We start from the raw sequence: 15,660 nt of genomic DNA, 5'->3' as shown, positions 1-15,660 counted from the left end.
AGTCACTGTGCCCAGCTTACACTTTTCTGTTAACATGTACATTTGAGGTATCTGCTGAAGAGCACATTGGTAACTCACAGGTTGCTAGTATTTGATTTACACTTCAGGTTACAGTCCCTTTCCTATGACTGATTATTTAGGAACTTCTGTAGTGAATTCAATCTTTCCACAAATTGTTTTTACATTTCCATAAATCCGTTTGACTATTACATTTTTTTTTAATTCGCCTAACAAACAGCAGTACCCTGGAAAAAATGAATTCGGATTTCACCTTTCTTCTAGCTCTGTGTTCTCTCAGTAATAATGCCTACCCTATGGTGAGAATTTGAGATAATAACATCATCGACTGTAGTTAACACTATATAGCACTTGGTATGTGCTAGGCACTATTCTAAGTCTTTTATAGATGAAAAATGTGTATCTTGTATTTGTATTGTATATGTGCAGCATAGGTGGAGCATAGTTCCTGGTATGTCGTAGTTCTTCAATAAATACGATTTCCTCCATCCTCACCTCCCACCAGGAAGAAAGCATTTTTATTCCTAATATTAATTCCCTTAAAGCATTCTGCCTGGTGGGGGTGGGAGTGAAATGAGTAACTTGTGACTTAGGTCTGCCCCCTCTGCTGTTGTGGATGTTGGCCAGCCACATTGGTTGTGGGTGCCCGGGACCAGTGGTAGGCATGCACTCACACATCCCACCTGGTGCCCACAATCCCATGCAGACCAGTGTGGCGTGTGTCCAGGAGGTTCAGGTTCATTGACCCCACCTCCCTCCTCCAGTGGCTGAAAGGTCTGCATACCCACAGTGCCCATGTTGGGGCCCTGACTTGCACCTAGGATGAAAACTAGAAGGGGGTGTCTGTACCTTCCGCAGCATGATGAATAGCAGCAGCTCTGTTTCTGAAAGCTGGGATGCATAGAGGTAACACCTGCCTGACAAAGATTTACAACTGCTCCCCAAGCTGCCTCTGTAGATTGCAAAACTGGGTCATGCTTTTTACAAGATCCACACCTTGGAGGGGGTGGTAAAGGCAGGTTTTATTATTTATTTATTTATTTATTTATTTATTTACAAGAATGCACTGAAGGGAACAGAGGCCGGTGGTGTCTTAGGAGTTCTGAGGCGCTTGTTAACATGTAGCTGGCCAGCTGCCCATGTGACTAGAAGTTGGAGGGGATGAAAAACGATTTCCAGCTGAACTTGGCTGTTTGCTAAATAACTTCACACGGGGAAGATGAATTGGGCAAGAATGGGTCAGCCCTGAAACAAGTTCCATACTTTTAAATACTGGACACACTGCAGCTCAACCTCTGGGAAATGAACCTGAGCAGCTTGATGGCTGCTGTGCTCACACGGCAGCCCCATTATTACAGCCTGGCTCTCCGATGACTGGGCCATGGGCCCTATTTGGAGAGTAAGGCTCCATGTGCAGCTCGTGATCCTTCTGTGGGAGCACTTGCTGTAATGCAAAATATCTTTCACTTTTAGTGCAGCGAGCTGCAGAGCAGTGCTACTCAATTTGTGCAGCCTGGACTGAGTTGCTCTGGGTTCTCGTTCAATTAGGTGACTGATGAAGTTACTGAGCTTGCTGGAGCTCAGGTTTTTCTTCTTTAGTGAAGTGCCTCCTGTGGCCTGGGCCGGGCTTTTGCCTTCTAGTCGGGAATTGGAGGACTGCTGAAAAAGTTGATCACCGAGGGAGTTTTAGTGAAGCAGATTTTGCTTTTCCCATCACCCTGAGAACCCGCTGCCGCTTTCCAGTACTTCCAAGCTGTAGCTGTGACTCTTGCTCAGCCTTCCAGCCCCGTCTCTGTGCTGCATGTGCTGTGGAAGCAAAGAGGAAAGGGAGGTTTCTGTGTCCTCCACCAAAACACCATGGCCCTGAGTTAGTTCTTTGTCCCTTTCTTTGGTTAGAAGAGGGCTCTCCCTGAGGTGCCTTTTTGGCCAGGTCAGCAGGTTAACCCCTCATGGGCTAAGCTGCTATCTCCAGTCTCCTTCAGGAGGCCCGGCCAAAGTGCAGGGTTTTCTCTAAAAAACAGCAACCCTCGGTGGGCCTGGCGAGGTGGCTCACACCTGTAATCCCCATGCTTAGGGAGGCCAAGGGAGGAGGATTGCTTAAGGCCAGGATTTCAAGAACAGCTTGGGCTATAGCGAGACCCCATCTCTATTTTAAAAAACAAAAATAACAGCATCCTGGTGCCAAAGCCGTCTTTGCTGTGCTGCTGGCAGGGCTGCCTTGGACATGCAAGGCAGGTGAGAAGGGAATCAGTCACTTTGGGAGATTTGGTAACTAACACTTGCCCCTCTGAACATTCAGAGAGTCGCACTGAAGGAATTTTTTTTTTAATCGGCCACACAAGAAGAAATGAGGTAGAGCAGTTAAGCCCCCTGAGATGCTCTTAAACAAGGCACTAATTATTTCTGCATTGCTGTTCCAAGCATTGCCGTTTGCAGAGCTCTCTGCTCTGCTCTGCATTAGGCCTTCTTCTTGGTGGTCACTGTGGTACTGAGGGGTAGGCTGGCTGGGATTCATTTAGCCCTTCTTATCCCTGCCAGACTTCTAAAGCCTCCTCTTCAAAAGAACCTGCAGAATCAACTGCTTTTGGTTTGTGTCTCTGGTTACTTCTGCCTCCTGCAGCTCGTTGATTTTTTAATGTACCATAATTGGGAATTAATCTGCGAACAACAGCATTGGAAAAAATTAATTGTGTGTGGAATGTTTGATAATTATGTGCATATGTTAACCGTGTTTTTGCTCTTTGTCATGTCAGGCATTGCTCATCGTGATCTGAAACCAGAAAATATATTGTGTGAATCTCCAGAAAAGGTACTTTGGGCCTGATTTGGAATGTTATAGTTTCTACTTACCGAGGAAGCCACCCTTGCTTTCAGGATGGATTGTTAGCAGTTCCGTTGGCCTCAGACACCAACTTGAACTGATCGTCTTGGACATGTGAGAGTGTTACACTTACTGTGTGATGTTTCTGCCCATTCTCGTCCTTTCTTCGCTCTTGATCATCAGTGTGATTGACGTAAGCCTGAGAGTTTGGAAAATATATGAGACCTGCACAAAATTAATATTTTCTAGTCCAGTGCACCTACCTTTGTATCAGTTGATGGAAGTCGTGAAGACCTTTTTTTTTTTTTTTTTTTGAGACGGGGTCTCACTTTGTAACTCAGGCTGGAATGCAGTGGCATGATCACAGCTCACTGCAGCCTCGACTTCCCAGGCTCAAGTGGTCCTCCCGCCTCAGCCCCCCAAGTAGCTGAGACAACAGGCATGTGCCACCACATCTGGCTAATTTTTGTATTTTTAGTAGAGACGGGTTTCACCACGTTGGCCAGGCTGGTCTCGAACTCCTGAGCTCAAGCAATCCACCTGCCTTAGCTTTCCAAAGTACTGGGATTACAAACGTGAGCCACCACGCCCAGCCAAACAACTTAATCTTATATGAAGCAGATCTCTTTAAGTAAATGGAAGTGTATGGATTTGACAAATTCTGTGTTTATTAGGAGAGATTTAGGCCCTGGTGGTGTTGGGGCCCATGTTCACAGCTCTGCGTGTATATACATGTGTGTGTTCAAGAGCATATATATTGTGGTCTGGATGAAGCCGTGGCTCATAAATAAGGGGTGGCCTTGAATGAATGAGTCAGTCTGCTACTCACAACTCTTTTATGGGGAATAATAATGGATTCACTCAAATAAGATCTTGTGACTTCCTGTCACTGGTTCTGTCGTAGACCTTTATAATTTATCATTATTATGATGATTACTACTAATAATTACAGTGAACACTTCTTGAGTGCTTACATTGTGCCAGGCACTTACATTTATTTAGTGTTTATAAAATATCATGAGGTAGATACTATTATTACCTACATTTTATGAACGAGGAAACTGAAACTCAAGTTAGGAAACATGTATAGCCAGTGAGCCATGATCACACCACTGCACTGCAGCCTGGGCAGCAGAGACCGTCTCAAAACAAGAACGTGAGGAAAGGCAAGGCAAAAGGGGAGAAGGAGAAGAAAGAGAGGAATAATTGGGGCCAGGCAGTGGCTCACGCCTGTAATCCCAACACTTTGGGAGGCTGAGGCAGGAGGATCCCTTGAGGCCAGGAGCTTAAGAACAGCCTGGGCAACAAAGCGAGACCCCATCTCCACAAAAAATTTAAAAATTAGCTGGTCACAGTGGTTACATGCCTATAGTCCCAGCTACTCAGGAGGCTGAGGTAGGAGAATTGCTTGAGCCTGGAGTTTGAGGCCAGCCTGGGTGATAGAGTGAGACCCCTGTCTCTTAAGAAAAAGAGAGGTTAAGTTTCAAAGGACATTATCAAGAAAGTGAAAAGACAATCTACAGAATGTGAGAAGATATTTGCAGATCATCTATCTGGTCAAGGTTTAATATCCAAAATATATAAAGGAGTCCTAAAACTACAACAAAAAGACAAACCAATTTAAAAATGGACACGGGACTTGAACAGACATTTCTCCAAATAAGGTACACAAATGTCCAACAAGTACATGAAAACATGCTCAACATCCTTAGTCATTAGGGAAATGCAAGTCAAAACCACAATGAGATACCACCACATACTACTAGGTAGGCTGTAATTTAAAAAATGGAAAATAGTAAGTGTTGTTGAGGTTATGGAGAAATTGTAACCCTCATACATTGCTGGTGAGATTATATAATGGTGCAGCTTCTGTGGAAAAGTTTGGCGGGTCCTCAAAGGCTAAACACAGAATTACCATATGATCCAGCAATTCCACTCCTAGGTATTACCCAAAACAATTGAAAACAGATACTTGTATACCAGTATTCATTACAACATTGTTCACAACAGCCAAAAAGGTAGAAACAACTCAAGTGGTCATCAGCAGCTGAACAGATAAAACAAAATGTGGTACATACATTCAATGGAATACTAGGCAGCCATAAAATGGAATGAGGTTTTGATACATGCTGCAACATGAATGAACCTTGAAAACATTATGCTAAGTGAAATAAGCCAAACATAAAAGGACAAATATTGTGTAAATCTACTTACATGAAATATCTGGAATGGTCAAATTAATAAAGACAGAAAGTCTTTATTAATTAATAAAGTCAGATTGGAAGTTACCCAGGGCTAGGGGAAGAAAGAATGGGAGTTATTGCTTAATGCATGTAGAGTTTCTGTTTGGAGTGATAGAAAAGTTTTAGAAACAGATCGTGGTGATGGTTGCACAACCGTGTGAATGTACTTAATTAATGCCACTAAACTGTCTACTTAAAAATGGCTAAAATCTCATATTTTATGCTTTATATTTTACTACTAATGAGAAAGAGGCTAAATGCAAAAAGAAGAAAAAACAGAGAAAAGGGGAGGAAGGAAGGAGAGAAAGAAGTCGAGGGACTTGCCCAGGCTTCCCGGCGAGGACATGGGTCTCAGAGAACCAGCATTTAGTTCACTCGCTGTGCTGCTTACACGCCATGTAGGCCATTCTCATCCATTCTCATGTGTGCACCCAAACTGCCCTCCTGGTTGGCTCCAGAGATGAGGCACCTATCTGTGGTCTCAGGCACAGCATCCAGTTCTGGTGGACTTGGTTACTGTGTTGATGCCACCTACGGCGACCAACCATCCCAGTTTTCCCAGGCTTGATGAAAGTCCTGGAACACAGGACTTTCCGTGTTTAAACTGATCAAGTCCCAAGCAAGCCACCCAAGACAAGTTGGTCACCTTGAGCCACCTGAGGCGGTCAGAGGTTTTACTGCAAGCTCCTTTGCACTCCACTGAATGGGCTGCAAAAAGTCTGTCTCTCAGGAGTACATAGTAACTTCCCTAGCTGCCGTGCTGCAACCTGTACCATCATTTGCCAGCAAGAGTTCCATACTTCCTTTAGTCTGAGTTCACAATAATCTGACACCAAATAGTCCACCCATTTTTCCCTTAGTTGGGAAATAAGAGAGCACAGGGAATAAGACACTTGGGAAGAAATCCTCAGGGGACTTCTTGTTAACCTCCAGAGAGCAAACATGACCTGATAAAACCAGCTGCAGTGTGACAGCCACGGAGCTATGCACCCATACAGCCATGCTTGGCTCCTTTTGCCCCGTAGTTTCTTATATCTGTGACCCTGGTTTCTGTTTTCCTTTTCAGGTGTCTCCAGTGAAAATCTGTGACTTTGACTTGGGCAGTGGGGTGAAACTGAACAACTCCTGTACCCCCATAACCACACCAGAGCTGACCACCCCAGTACGTATGCTTCCTCTGGGATCCTAAGTATTTGGAGTGTTTCCCTGATCCAGAGCTGGGAGGTCCAGAACAGAGTGTTAAGGATGGAAAACCAAGTGGACCTATCTTCCTGCTGCCTGAGTGGTCATTTTGCTTGCTGCTCTGTGTTCGTGGCTCTCAAGCCTCCTCTGACTGCTTAGTTGCTAATGAAACTGACACTTGGACTGTTAGTTTGGGGTGGGTCCTCTCTGCTGAAGAGACAAAGTATATCTGTAAGCACAGGCTGGCCGTTTGCGGTGGCTCATGCCTGTAATCCTAGCACTTTAGGAGGCTGAGGCAGGCGGATCACCTGAGGTCAGGAGTTTGAGACCAGCCTGACCAACATGGAGAAACCCCATTCTACTGAAAATACAAAACTAGCCAGGCGTGGTGGTGTGCACCTGTAATCCCAGCTACTTGGGAGGCTGAGGCAGGAGAATCGCTTGAACCCGAGGGGCGGAGGTTGTGGTGAGCCGAGATCGCACCATTGCACTCCAGCCTGGGCAACAAGAGCAAAACTCCGTCTCAAAAAAAAAAAAAAAAACCACAGGCTGAGCCCCTGACTCCTGACCCAGGTGAAAATGGACCCTACTCCCAGGCCAGCCCTTTTGCATAGGAGCATTCGGGTAGTTCCGTAAGTCCTATTCCCACTGCTGAAGGCACAGCGCAGCCCCCTTGTGATGGCGGATGGAGAGCTGTCCTCCCTGACCGGACAGGATAGTCTGTCTGTGGTGGGAACTGTGAGATCTCAGGCTATGTGCACATGGGATCGCTTGGCCAAGTTCGCCTGTTTGCTTCTCTCATTTCACATTTCATGACCAGATGGTGCTGCTTGGAGCTACTTCTTCCTAAGACATCTCTTGTATAACTAATAGAGTATAATTATGATTCTTTTGAGATTTGTATGCTTCACAAGTAAATTTTCCTAATAACCCCCCCCCTTTTTTTTTTTTTTGAGACAGAGTCTTGCTGTGTCGCCCAGGCTGGAGTGCAGTGGCGTGATCTCGGCTCACTGCAAGCTCCACCTCCCGGGTTCATGCCATCCTCCTGCCTCAGCCTCCCGAGTAGCTGGGACTACAGGCACCCGCCACCATGCCTGGCTAATTTTTTGTATTTTTAGTAGAGACGGAGTTTCACCGTGTTAGCCAGGATGGTCTCGATCTCCTGACCTTGTGATCCGCCCGCCTCGGCCTCCTAAAGTGCTGGGATTACAGGCATGAGCCACCGTGCCTGGCCCCTAATAACCCTTTTTTAAGACATGCCCTTAAATATGTCTGTGTTGTATCTTATTCTAAACAACATTATCAGGAATGTTTCTTTATTAGCTTCTAACACACTGGGCTACCTTGTTTTCAAAGTCATTAGCTCTAATTGACAATAACAAAGAAAATATCCTTTCTTGAGAACACTTACCTTCTTTCAGTCAAATTAGTTTTGCAGGGTGTGTGGAGCGGGGAGGTGGTTGTTTCTTGCTGAGCCTGAAATAATGAGTGAAGCAAAAAGAATGTGTTTTATTCCTATCAGCTGTTTCCTACACAAGGGTGAGAGAAAGGAATATTGGATTCTGGTCCTAGGTCTGCCATTGATGTGCTCAAACAAATCCATGTCCAATTCTTGGCCTTGCCTTTGCCATCTATAAATGGGAGGGGTGGGAAGGTTGGATTTGTTCTAAGAACTTTCTAGCTTTGATGGTCTCTTAATTGTTACACTTCCTGCTCTGAGCTAGCAGGGGAGCTTGACAGGATTCACTTTAAGAAATCTTGCTGTGTGGAACTGGATCTCCCTCCCAGAGCCATATTCTTGGTGCATTTAAGTACCTGTACATGAACTATCTGTTTATAGGAAGCTGAGGCAGGGGGAGATTCCTGAAACTTCTTGGCCAAGGGTCTTTGCCTACTGGAGGAGGAACTGGAAGGATAAGGTGACCTGAACTGCTCCTCTGGATGATGGGGAATGACGGGGCTCAGTCTGCAGGTGACTTGGTGGCATCAGGCAGCTCACTGGCTGGCCTTCCTGATGACTTCCGGCTCTGTATCCCATCCTTCCAGCCTCCTGCTCCAGTCCCATCACAGTCTGCTCTCTGCCATCTCCTCTGCTATAACTAAGCCTCTCTGTTCTCTGCCATCTCCCCCTCCCCCAACCTTGGTCCACACAGTGTGGCTCTGCAGAATACATGGCCCCTGAGGTAGTGGAGGTCTTCACGGACCAGGCCACATTCTACGACAAGCGCTGCGACCTGTGGAGCCTGGGTGTGGTCCTCTACATCATGCTGAGTGGCTACCCACCCTTCGTGGGTCACTGCGGGGCCGACTGTGGCTGGGACCGGGGTGAGGTCTGCAGGGTGTGCCAGGTGAGTGTGGCCCAGGGAGCACTGCGCAGACCCTGCTAGGGGTCAGTGTGGTTGGGGGATGCCAAGCAGGACTGGGCTGGGAGAGCGTTCCTGATCGGGATGGGGGCTCATAGTGCCCTCTCCCTGTCCTGTCACGGTGGCCACAAGGTAAAATAGAGAAAATCAGACACTCCGCCCAGCTGGGAGTTCAGGGCTGGATTGTTAGAGAAGATCGTGCCTGAACTGACTTTTTTTTTTTTTTTGGGAGACGGAGTCTTGCCCTGTTGCCCAGGCTGGAGTGCAATGGCACGATCTCGACTCACTGCAACTTCTGCCTCCTGGGTTCAAGCGATTCTCCTGCCTCAGCCTCCCGAGTAGCTGAGACCACAGGCGCCCGCCACCACGTCTGCCTAATTTTTTTATATTTTCAGTAGAGACGGGGTTTCATCGTGTTAGCCAGGATGGTCTCGATCTCCTGACCTTGTGATCCTCCCGCCTCGGCCTCCCAAAGTGCTGGGATTACAGGCCTGAGCCACCATGCCCGGCCCTGAACTGACTCTTAAAAGGTGCATCCTGCCCTGGGGAAGAGGGACAAGAATCACAAGTAGAAGGAACAAGGCAGGCACAGATGTGGGCACATGAAATAGCTGGAGTGTCTAGGAAGGAAGAGTGGAGTAGTAGGTTGGTGGTAGTGGGAGGTAAGGCCTGAGAGGTTCACAGAGAGTCCTCTAGGAAGAGCCAAGGAATTTGGGCTTTGTTCTATGGGTGATCTCCACTCCTCACCCATCCAGCCCACCAAGGGCATAGCCATCCTGGCCTGCCAAGGGCATTCTGTATAGTTTGATCATCTAGGGGACAGTGTGGGGTGAGTCTGGGAAGAGGCCCCAGTCTGTGGCATCCCCAAGCCATGAGCTGCAGCTACAGCTGACATCAGTTGAAGCCAGTTGATCAAAACAATGACAGGCACATCCTGCCCATCCCTGGCAGTGTGGCCTCAGGAGGAATCTTTTGTACCTAGAACAAGCTGTTTGAAAGCATCCAGGAAGGCAAGTATGAGTTTCCTGACAAGGACTGGGCACACATCTCCAGTGAGGCCAAAGACCTCATCTCCAAGCTCCTGGTGCGAGATGCGAAGCAGAGACTTAGCGCCGCCCAAGTTCTGCAGCACCCATGGGTGCAGGGGGTGAGTGACTCCAGGGAGGGGTGTTTTCCACCACTCCAGGCCTGTGGCATGGCCACAAGGAAGCTGTCATGCCAGCGGTGCTGAGCACCAGCCTTGTGGCTGGTACAGCTGAAGAGGACAGCGTCTATCCCTGTGTGTGTAGAGTGAATCGACTCCTGTTACCCCAGACTGAGCCCCTTATAGGCCGTAGACTTGGCTGTAACCTTGGCCACAGACTAAGCCCCAACAGAGTCCTCTAGGGATTTGGCACATGCACCCAGCCCTGCAAGCATCCTATTGTCATTTGAAGGCTGTAGTATCCTCCCCCTTATATAGAAGCATCATTAGCTGAGAGCACCCAGAAGCGAGCAAGGCCGTGCTGCGCCGATTGTGTGGCCGAGTTGGGACACACAGGTTCTCCTCATGGTCTGGGAGTCTGGGTACAGCTGGCCTGAAAGGCAAATGATGGTATTTTTTCCCTAAGCTTACAATTCATGTCTTCACTAGAAAACAGTTTTAAAAATCCTCCTTGGCTACTCACAATACCTGACCTCTGCCCTCCAAGGGGTCTGCCAGATGCTCCCATGACTTACTGGTCTCCTTGGTGTGCCAGGCCTTGGCCAGCCTCAGTGACCCTACCAGTGGAAGGAGGCAAGCATTGCCAGCCTGTGTTACAGATGGGGACCCAGTTTGAGTGTCTAAGTGGCTCATTCCCAGACCCATAAGTGAGCACCTACCACATGCCAGAGGGACAAGTGAGACCCAGTCCCTGTCTCTATGCTCTAGTGGAGAGAAGTAGACAAGGGGATAAGTTACAGCGTGATAAAGGCTTCTAAAAAGTGCTAGGGGCACCAAGGGAGCAGGACCCCACTCCCCACCCTGGGCCTGAGACTGAGGCAGGAAGGTGGCAGGGAAGGGGAAATGTGCGTCACAGGGGAAGTGACCCTTGAGCTGGGTCCTGGGGGATGATTAGGACTTTGCCAGGCAAAGGGAAAGAGGGGCTCTCCATGCAGAAGCAGCTATGTTGGGGGCTGCGGCTACAGATTGTACCTTTCTTGCTCTCTGCTTGGTAGGCCTGACCCTGCAAGCAAGCATAGCCAAGTCCCTGTGCTGCACCAGCAGCCTATAGTAACCTACCCACTGCTGGCTTGGGTGGGGCAGTTCTTAAAAGGAGGGAGCAGTGCTTTACCTACACATCTGTCCTTCCCATTCTAGCAAGCTCCAGAAAAGGGACTCCCCACGCCGCAAGTCCTCCAGAGGTAAATGCTCTGACCACCCCCACGCCCTGCTCTTCCTCAAGCTCTCAGCCACCATGGGGGTGGGGGCCGGGGGAGCCATCTCTAGGTTCAGGTGGCTTTCTCCAAAGGGGCTCCCTGCCCATTTCCCCTCCTCACTCTCTTTTCCTCTACTCTGGATCTATCTCCCACCCTTCCCTTCCTTCACCTAGATTGGTTCCTCTGTCCTCCAGCACCGTGCCTCCTAGCACTGTTGGCAGGAAAAAAAACCTGTTTTCCCCATTGAACTGTAACTTACAGCCCAAAGACAGACCTTACCCGTGGGTTATTCACAAGGGCTTCCCTCTGCCTTGTATTTAATGAAAGGAGCAGGAGTGAGGGGCACGTACAGTACTAGACGGACGGTGATAATAGTGGCCACCAGGATTAAGTCCTTACCATGGCCAGGCATGGTGGCAGGTGCCTGTAATGCCAGCTACTTGGGAGGCTTAGGCAGGAGAATCGCTTGAATCCAGGAGGCGGAAGTTGCAGTGAGCCGCGATCGCGCCACTGCACTCCAGCCTGGGCAACAGAGCAAGCATCCATCTCAAAAAAAATAGTAAGTCCTTACCACATGTCAGACGTGGTGCTAAGGGCTGGATATAATTATATCCATAATCTTCACGATGAATTTAAGAGAGGTGTTCTAGATGAGAGAGGTGAGGAGTGGCGATCAAGTTAACTTGCTTAAGGCCACACAGCAGCCCTGGACTGTTTGACTCTGGAGCCCTTTTACAGCTGGCCTGCCCTGTTCCCAAAGAGCCAGGGCTAAGCAGTGTGGGAAACCTTTTTGGCACCAGCCTCATGGCCAGCTTTTAGGAGCTACACAAGGAAGTCATACACCTCCCTAATCTCAATTCGTGTGACCCAGTTGCTATTGCCCAATTTGGGTTCCTACCCGACTCTCTAGAACAGCCTCCAGATGCCTTTAGATGCCAAACCTCAGATCCACCTTAGAAGATTTATTCTGCAAACCCAAAGTGCCTGTCCATGCTAGCCCTGAGCTAGGTGCTGGGGATGTGGCATAAGCGGCGCAGGCCCTGCTCTGGGAGCTTTTTCCCCGCCTGGGATGGGAGAGGGAGGGACAGGTGCATTTATTGTGCCCAGTCTCTGCCTCTGGTAGACCTGTATGTAGAGTTGTGGGAGCTCAGAGGAGGGTGCTCTGAGGAGAAGGGGGAGCTTGCCCCTACCATCAAGTCCAGGGACGGTACTTGGGGCTCAAATTACAGTCCCTCAGTCAAGCAAGATTCCAAACCTAGGCAAGAACTGCTTTGGAGAGAGCAGCCCGTCCCGGCTCTGGGAAATCTGGTGGGAGTGTAGAGCCACAGCAGCGAGTGGGAGTGTCCCGGAGCTGGCCTGGATGACCCTAGAGTCCTGACCCTCTTTTCTGTGCTTTCCCCTGGCCCTGCAGGAACAGCAGCACAATGGACCTGACGCTTTTCGCAGCTGAGGCCATCGCCCTTAACCGCCAGCTATCTCAGCACGAAGAGAACGAACTAGCAGAGGAGCCAGAGGCACTAGCCGATGGCCTGTGCTCCATGAAGCTTTCCCCTCCCTGCAAGTCACGCCTGGCCCGGAGACGGGCCCTGGCCCAGGCAGGCCGTGGTGAAGACAGGAGCCCGCCCACAGCACTCTGAAATGCTCCAGTCACACCTTATAGGCCCTAGGCCTGGCCAGGCATTGTCCCCCTGGAAACCTGTGTGGCTAAAGTCTGCTGAGCAGGCGGCAGCCTCTGCTCTGTGACTCCATTCAGGCTTTTTCATCTACGAAGGCCCTGAAGTTCCCATCAACCCCCCATTTCCCTAGGGTCCTGGAGGAAAAAGCTTTTTCCAAAGGGGTTGTCTTTGAAAAGGAAAGCAATCACTTCTCACTTTGCATAATTGCCTGCAGCAGGAACATCTCTGGGCTCCACCTGCTCACCCGCCTGCAGATCTGAGATCCGGCCTGCTCTCACCGCTGTAGCGGCGGCGGCTGGGGCTGCAGCCTGCAGGGAGAAGAAAGAAGCATCAGTTGACAGAGGCTGCCGACACGTGCCTCTTCCCTCTCTGCTCTGTCACCCTCCTCTGGCGGTCCTTCCACCTTCCTCTGTCCTCCAGCTGTCCTCTTTGCCTGTCTTCTCCCTTGGCTGAGCAAAGCCATCCCCTCAATTCAGGGAAGGGCAAGGAGCCTTCCTCATTCAGGAGATCAGATCAGTTCTTCCGGTCTGCAGCATGGAGAAGCACATAATCTTTCTTTGCCGTGACCGAAATGTGTCCCTCGTTTATCATCCCCTTTGTTTGTGATTGCTGCTAAAGTCAGTAGTATTTCGTTTTTTTTTTGTTTTTTTTTTAAAGTTTGGGTTTTTTTAACCATGCCGTTCCAGCAAAGATGATACCTTAAGCTCCCACTGCAAGCCCATGAACTTCCCAGAGAGTGGAACGGCTTGCTCTTCTTTCTGGAATGTCCATGCATTTGGGTTTTAATCAGCAGTTCCCTATTATTCTGATTTTAAGCTGTTCCTATGACAAACTTAGAGACAGCATCAGTGTCTGCTGCTGTGTCCTCAGGTCTTGTGTGGGTGGCACAGATCTGGGCAGTTAGATAGAGCTCTGTGCCTGAGGTGAAGCCACACTGGGGTGAAGCCTCACTTCCCTGTTTGAGTGATGCAGTGCCTGCTGCCCAAGTGCATGAAGGTACAGCCATTCAGATAAGCAGAACTATTGAGTTACATAAAAAAAATAGATTTGCATTTGTCAGGCAGACGTTTATACAACACCACGGTGCTTTTATACATTGTGCTTATTTTAATAAAACTGAAATTCTAGCTGTGGCCTATTTCGTGGTCCTTTTTTTACCTGCAGACCTGAGAAGGAGACTGGCCTTCTAAACTGGGGCTAAGTCCAGCCGGGTGGGGAGAAGGTATCTCTTATCAGGACCCCTGAATAAAAACCATATTTGACCCAAAAAACAAGGTGAAGGAGAAACTGCTTTTTTTTCTAGGTGAGGAAATGAAATTCATTGAACATTTATCAATTGCTTCTTCTGAGCCAGGACCCAGAAATGAGTAAGAAACAGCCTCTGCTTTCTAGGAGCTCCCCATCAAGTGGTAGAGGTGGTGTCAGCAACTATGGCACAGGAGACCAGAATGTACTTTAATAGGTGTCCTCTGTGCCCAGCAGCCCACAAGCAGGAAACAAATTTCTCCTCTGTCTAAAGCATTACTAAGCCTTTATCAAGGGTGTCATGTGCCCGGGACTATGCAACAAGGAAAAATGGCGCCTCCCATCCACAGCCCTCATGTACATCATGCAAAGGACTTTAGTGTCCATTGTCCCAGGTGATCCTCAGAGCCAGACAGGAGAGGACTGGGGTGGGAAGGACCTTTATAAGTTCCCAAGGAGGTGGCAAGGGAGGTCTGAGTGGGCAGTGGACTGGGTGCTGATGACAGCTGCTTTCCCTCGGTAGGGCGGAGAGGGGAGATCGGATTAGGGGGTCTTCACTTGGGACAGGTGACTGGCCAAGCTCCCAGCTGTCCTATGCCATGAATGCCTCCCCGTTGATGATACATACTGTTTGTTGACAGTCCTCCCTTGACAGTAGCCCTGACACCCTCACATCCCTTTTTCATCTACCTGGAGTGGGCTTGGTGAGGAAAACAGACCTGCAAAATCTGATCCTTTTGGCCCACAGACTCCCAGCCCCTGGAGACCGAGAACCAGGATATGAGTTCTATCCCTGAACTCCAGCCCGGCCTACTGGGAGGCCCAACAGGAACGTGACTTCAAGGGGGCTTCCTGGGTCAGGCACTCTCCACCCCTGGCCCACACCCTGCCCAGCTGCAACTCCCCGTCTGTGCCTTGGCTCAAGCTGTGCCCTTTCCCAGCCCACCTCCCCAGCCTGGCCCGCCTGGCAAGGCCCCTCTCATCCTCCATGGCTCTGCTTAAACACCATGACCTTGGTTTTGGCTGACCTTGGTTTTGCCAGCATCATCATGCACTTACTAAGTAACAGGTACTTTCTAAGAAGTTTACAGGCATTAGCATTTAATTCTTAGCAGTCCTATGAGGTAGGTACTATTATTTTATCCCACTTGACATGAAAAACCAAGCAGAGAAAGGAATATAGCTTGCCCAGGGCTATACAGCTAGGAATGGTGGAAGTGGAATTTCCTCCAGGAAGGCTTGGGACCCAGCGCTGTGCTGCCTGCATTCAAATCCCAGCTCTGCCACTTACTAGCTCTGGGGCTTGGGCCAGTTATTTAATCTGTGAGAGTCAGTTTCTTCAACTATAAATGGGGATGATAGTGCTTACTTCATGGTACTGTTGTGAAAGTTACAAATTAAGAAATGCAAAGTGGGCCGGGCGCGGTGGCTCATGCCTGTAATCCCAGCACTTTGGGGGGCCGAGGCGGGCGGATCACGAGGTCAGGAGATCGAGACCGCGGTGAAACCCCGTCTCTACTAAAAATACAAAAAAAATTAGCCGGGCGTGGTGGCGGGCGCCTGTAGTCCCAGCTACTCGGAGAGGCTGAGGCAGGAGAATGGCGTGAACCCGGGAGGCGGAGCTTGCAGTGAGCCGAGATCGCGCCACTGCACTCCAGCCTGGGCGACAGAGCAAGACTCCGTCTAAAAAAAAAAAAAGAAATGCAAAGTGT

At 49.1% G+C, this 15,660-nt stretch overlaps 1 protein-coding gene across 1 annotated transcript in view; it reads left to right on the top strand.

Annotated features, from left to right (window-relative positions):
- MKNK1 (MAPK interacting serine/threonine kinase 1) overlaps positions 1 to 13,830 on the top strand; it is a 28,219-nt gene extending 14,389 nt beyond the window's left edge. Inside the window, exons 7-12 of the mRNA XM_058442798.1 lie at positions 2,772 to 2,827; positions 6,149 to 6,244; positions 8,418 to 8,612; positions 9,610 to 9,774; positions 10,969 to 11,012; positions 12,439 to 13,830. Coding sequence (XP_058298781.1) covers positions 2,772 to 2,827; positions 6,149 to 6,244; positions 8,418 to 8,612; positions 9,610 to 9,774; positions 10,969 to 11,012; positions 12,439 to 12,664 — 782 coding nt within the window. The 3' untranslated portion in view covers positions 12,665 to 13,830. The remainder of the gene's footprint in view (positions 1 to 2,771; positions 2,828 to 6,148; positions 6,245 to 8,417; positions 8,613 to 9,609; positions 9,775 to 10,968; positions 11,013 to 12,438) is intronic.
- The last annotated feature ends 1,830 nt before the right edge of the window (positions 13,831 to 15,660 follow it).

This window comes from Hylobates moloch, unplaced genomic scaffold (assembly GCF_009828535.3).
Source record: "Hylobates moloch isolate HMO894 unplaced genomic scaffold, HMol_V3 SCAFFOLD_8, whole genome shotgun sequence".
Classification (NCBI taxonomy): domain Eukaryota; kingdom Metazoa; phylum Chordata; class Mammalia; order Primates; family Hylobatidae; genus Hylobates; species Hylobates moloch.
Note: the sequence above shows the minus strand (reverse complement) of the source record. Positions and strands in the feature narration are given on the sequence as shown.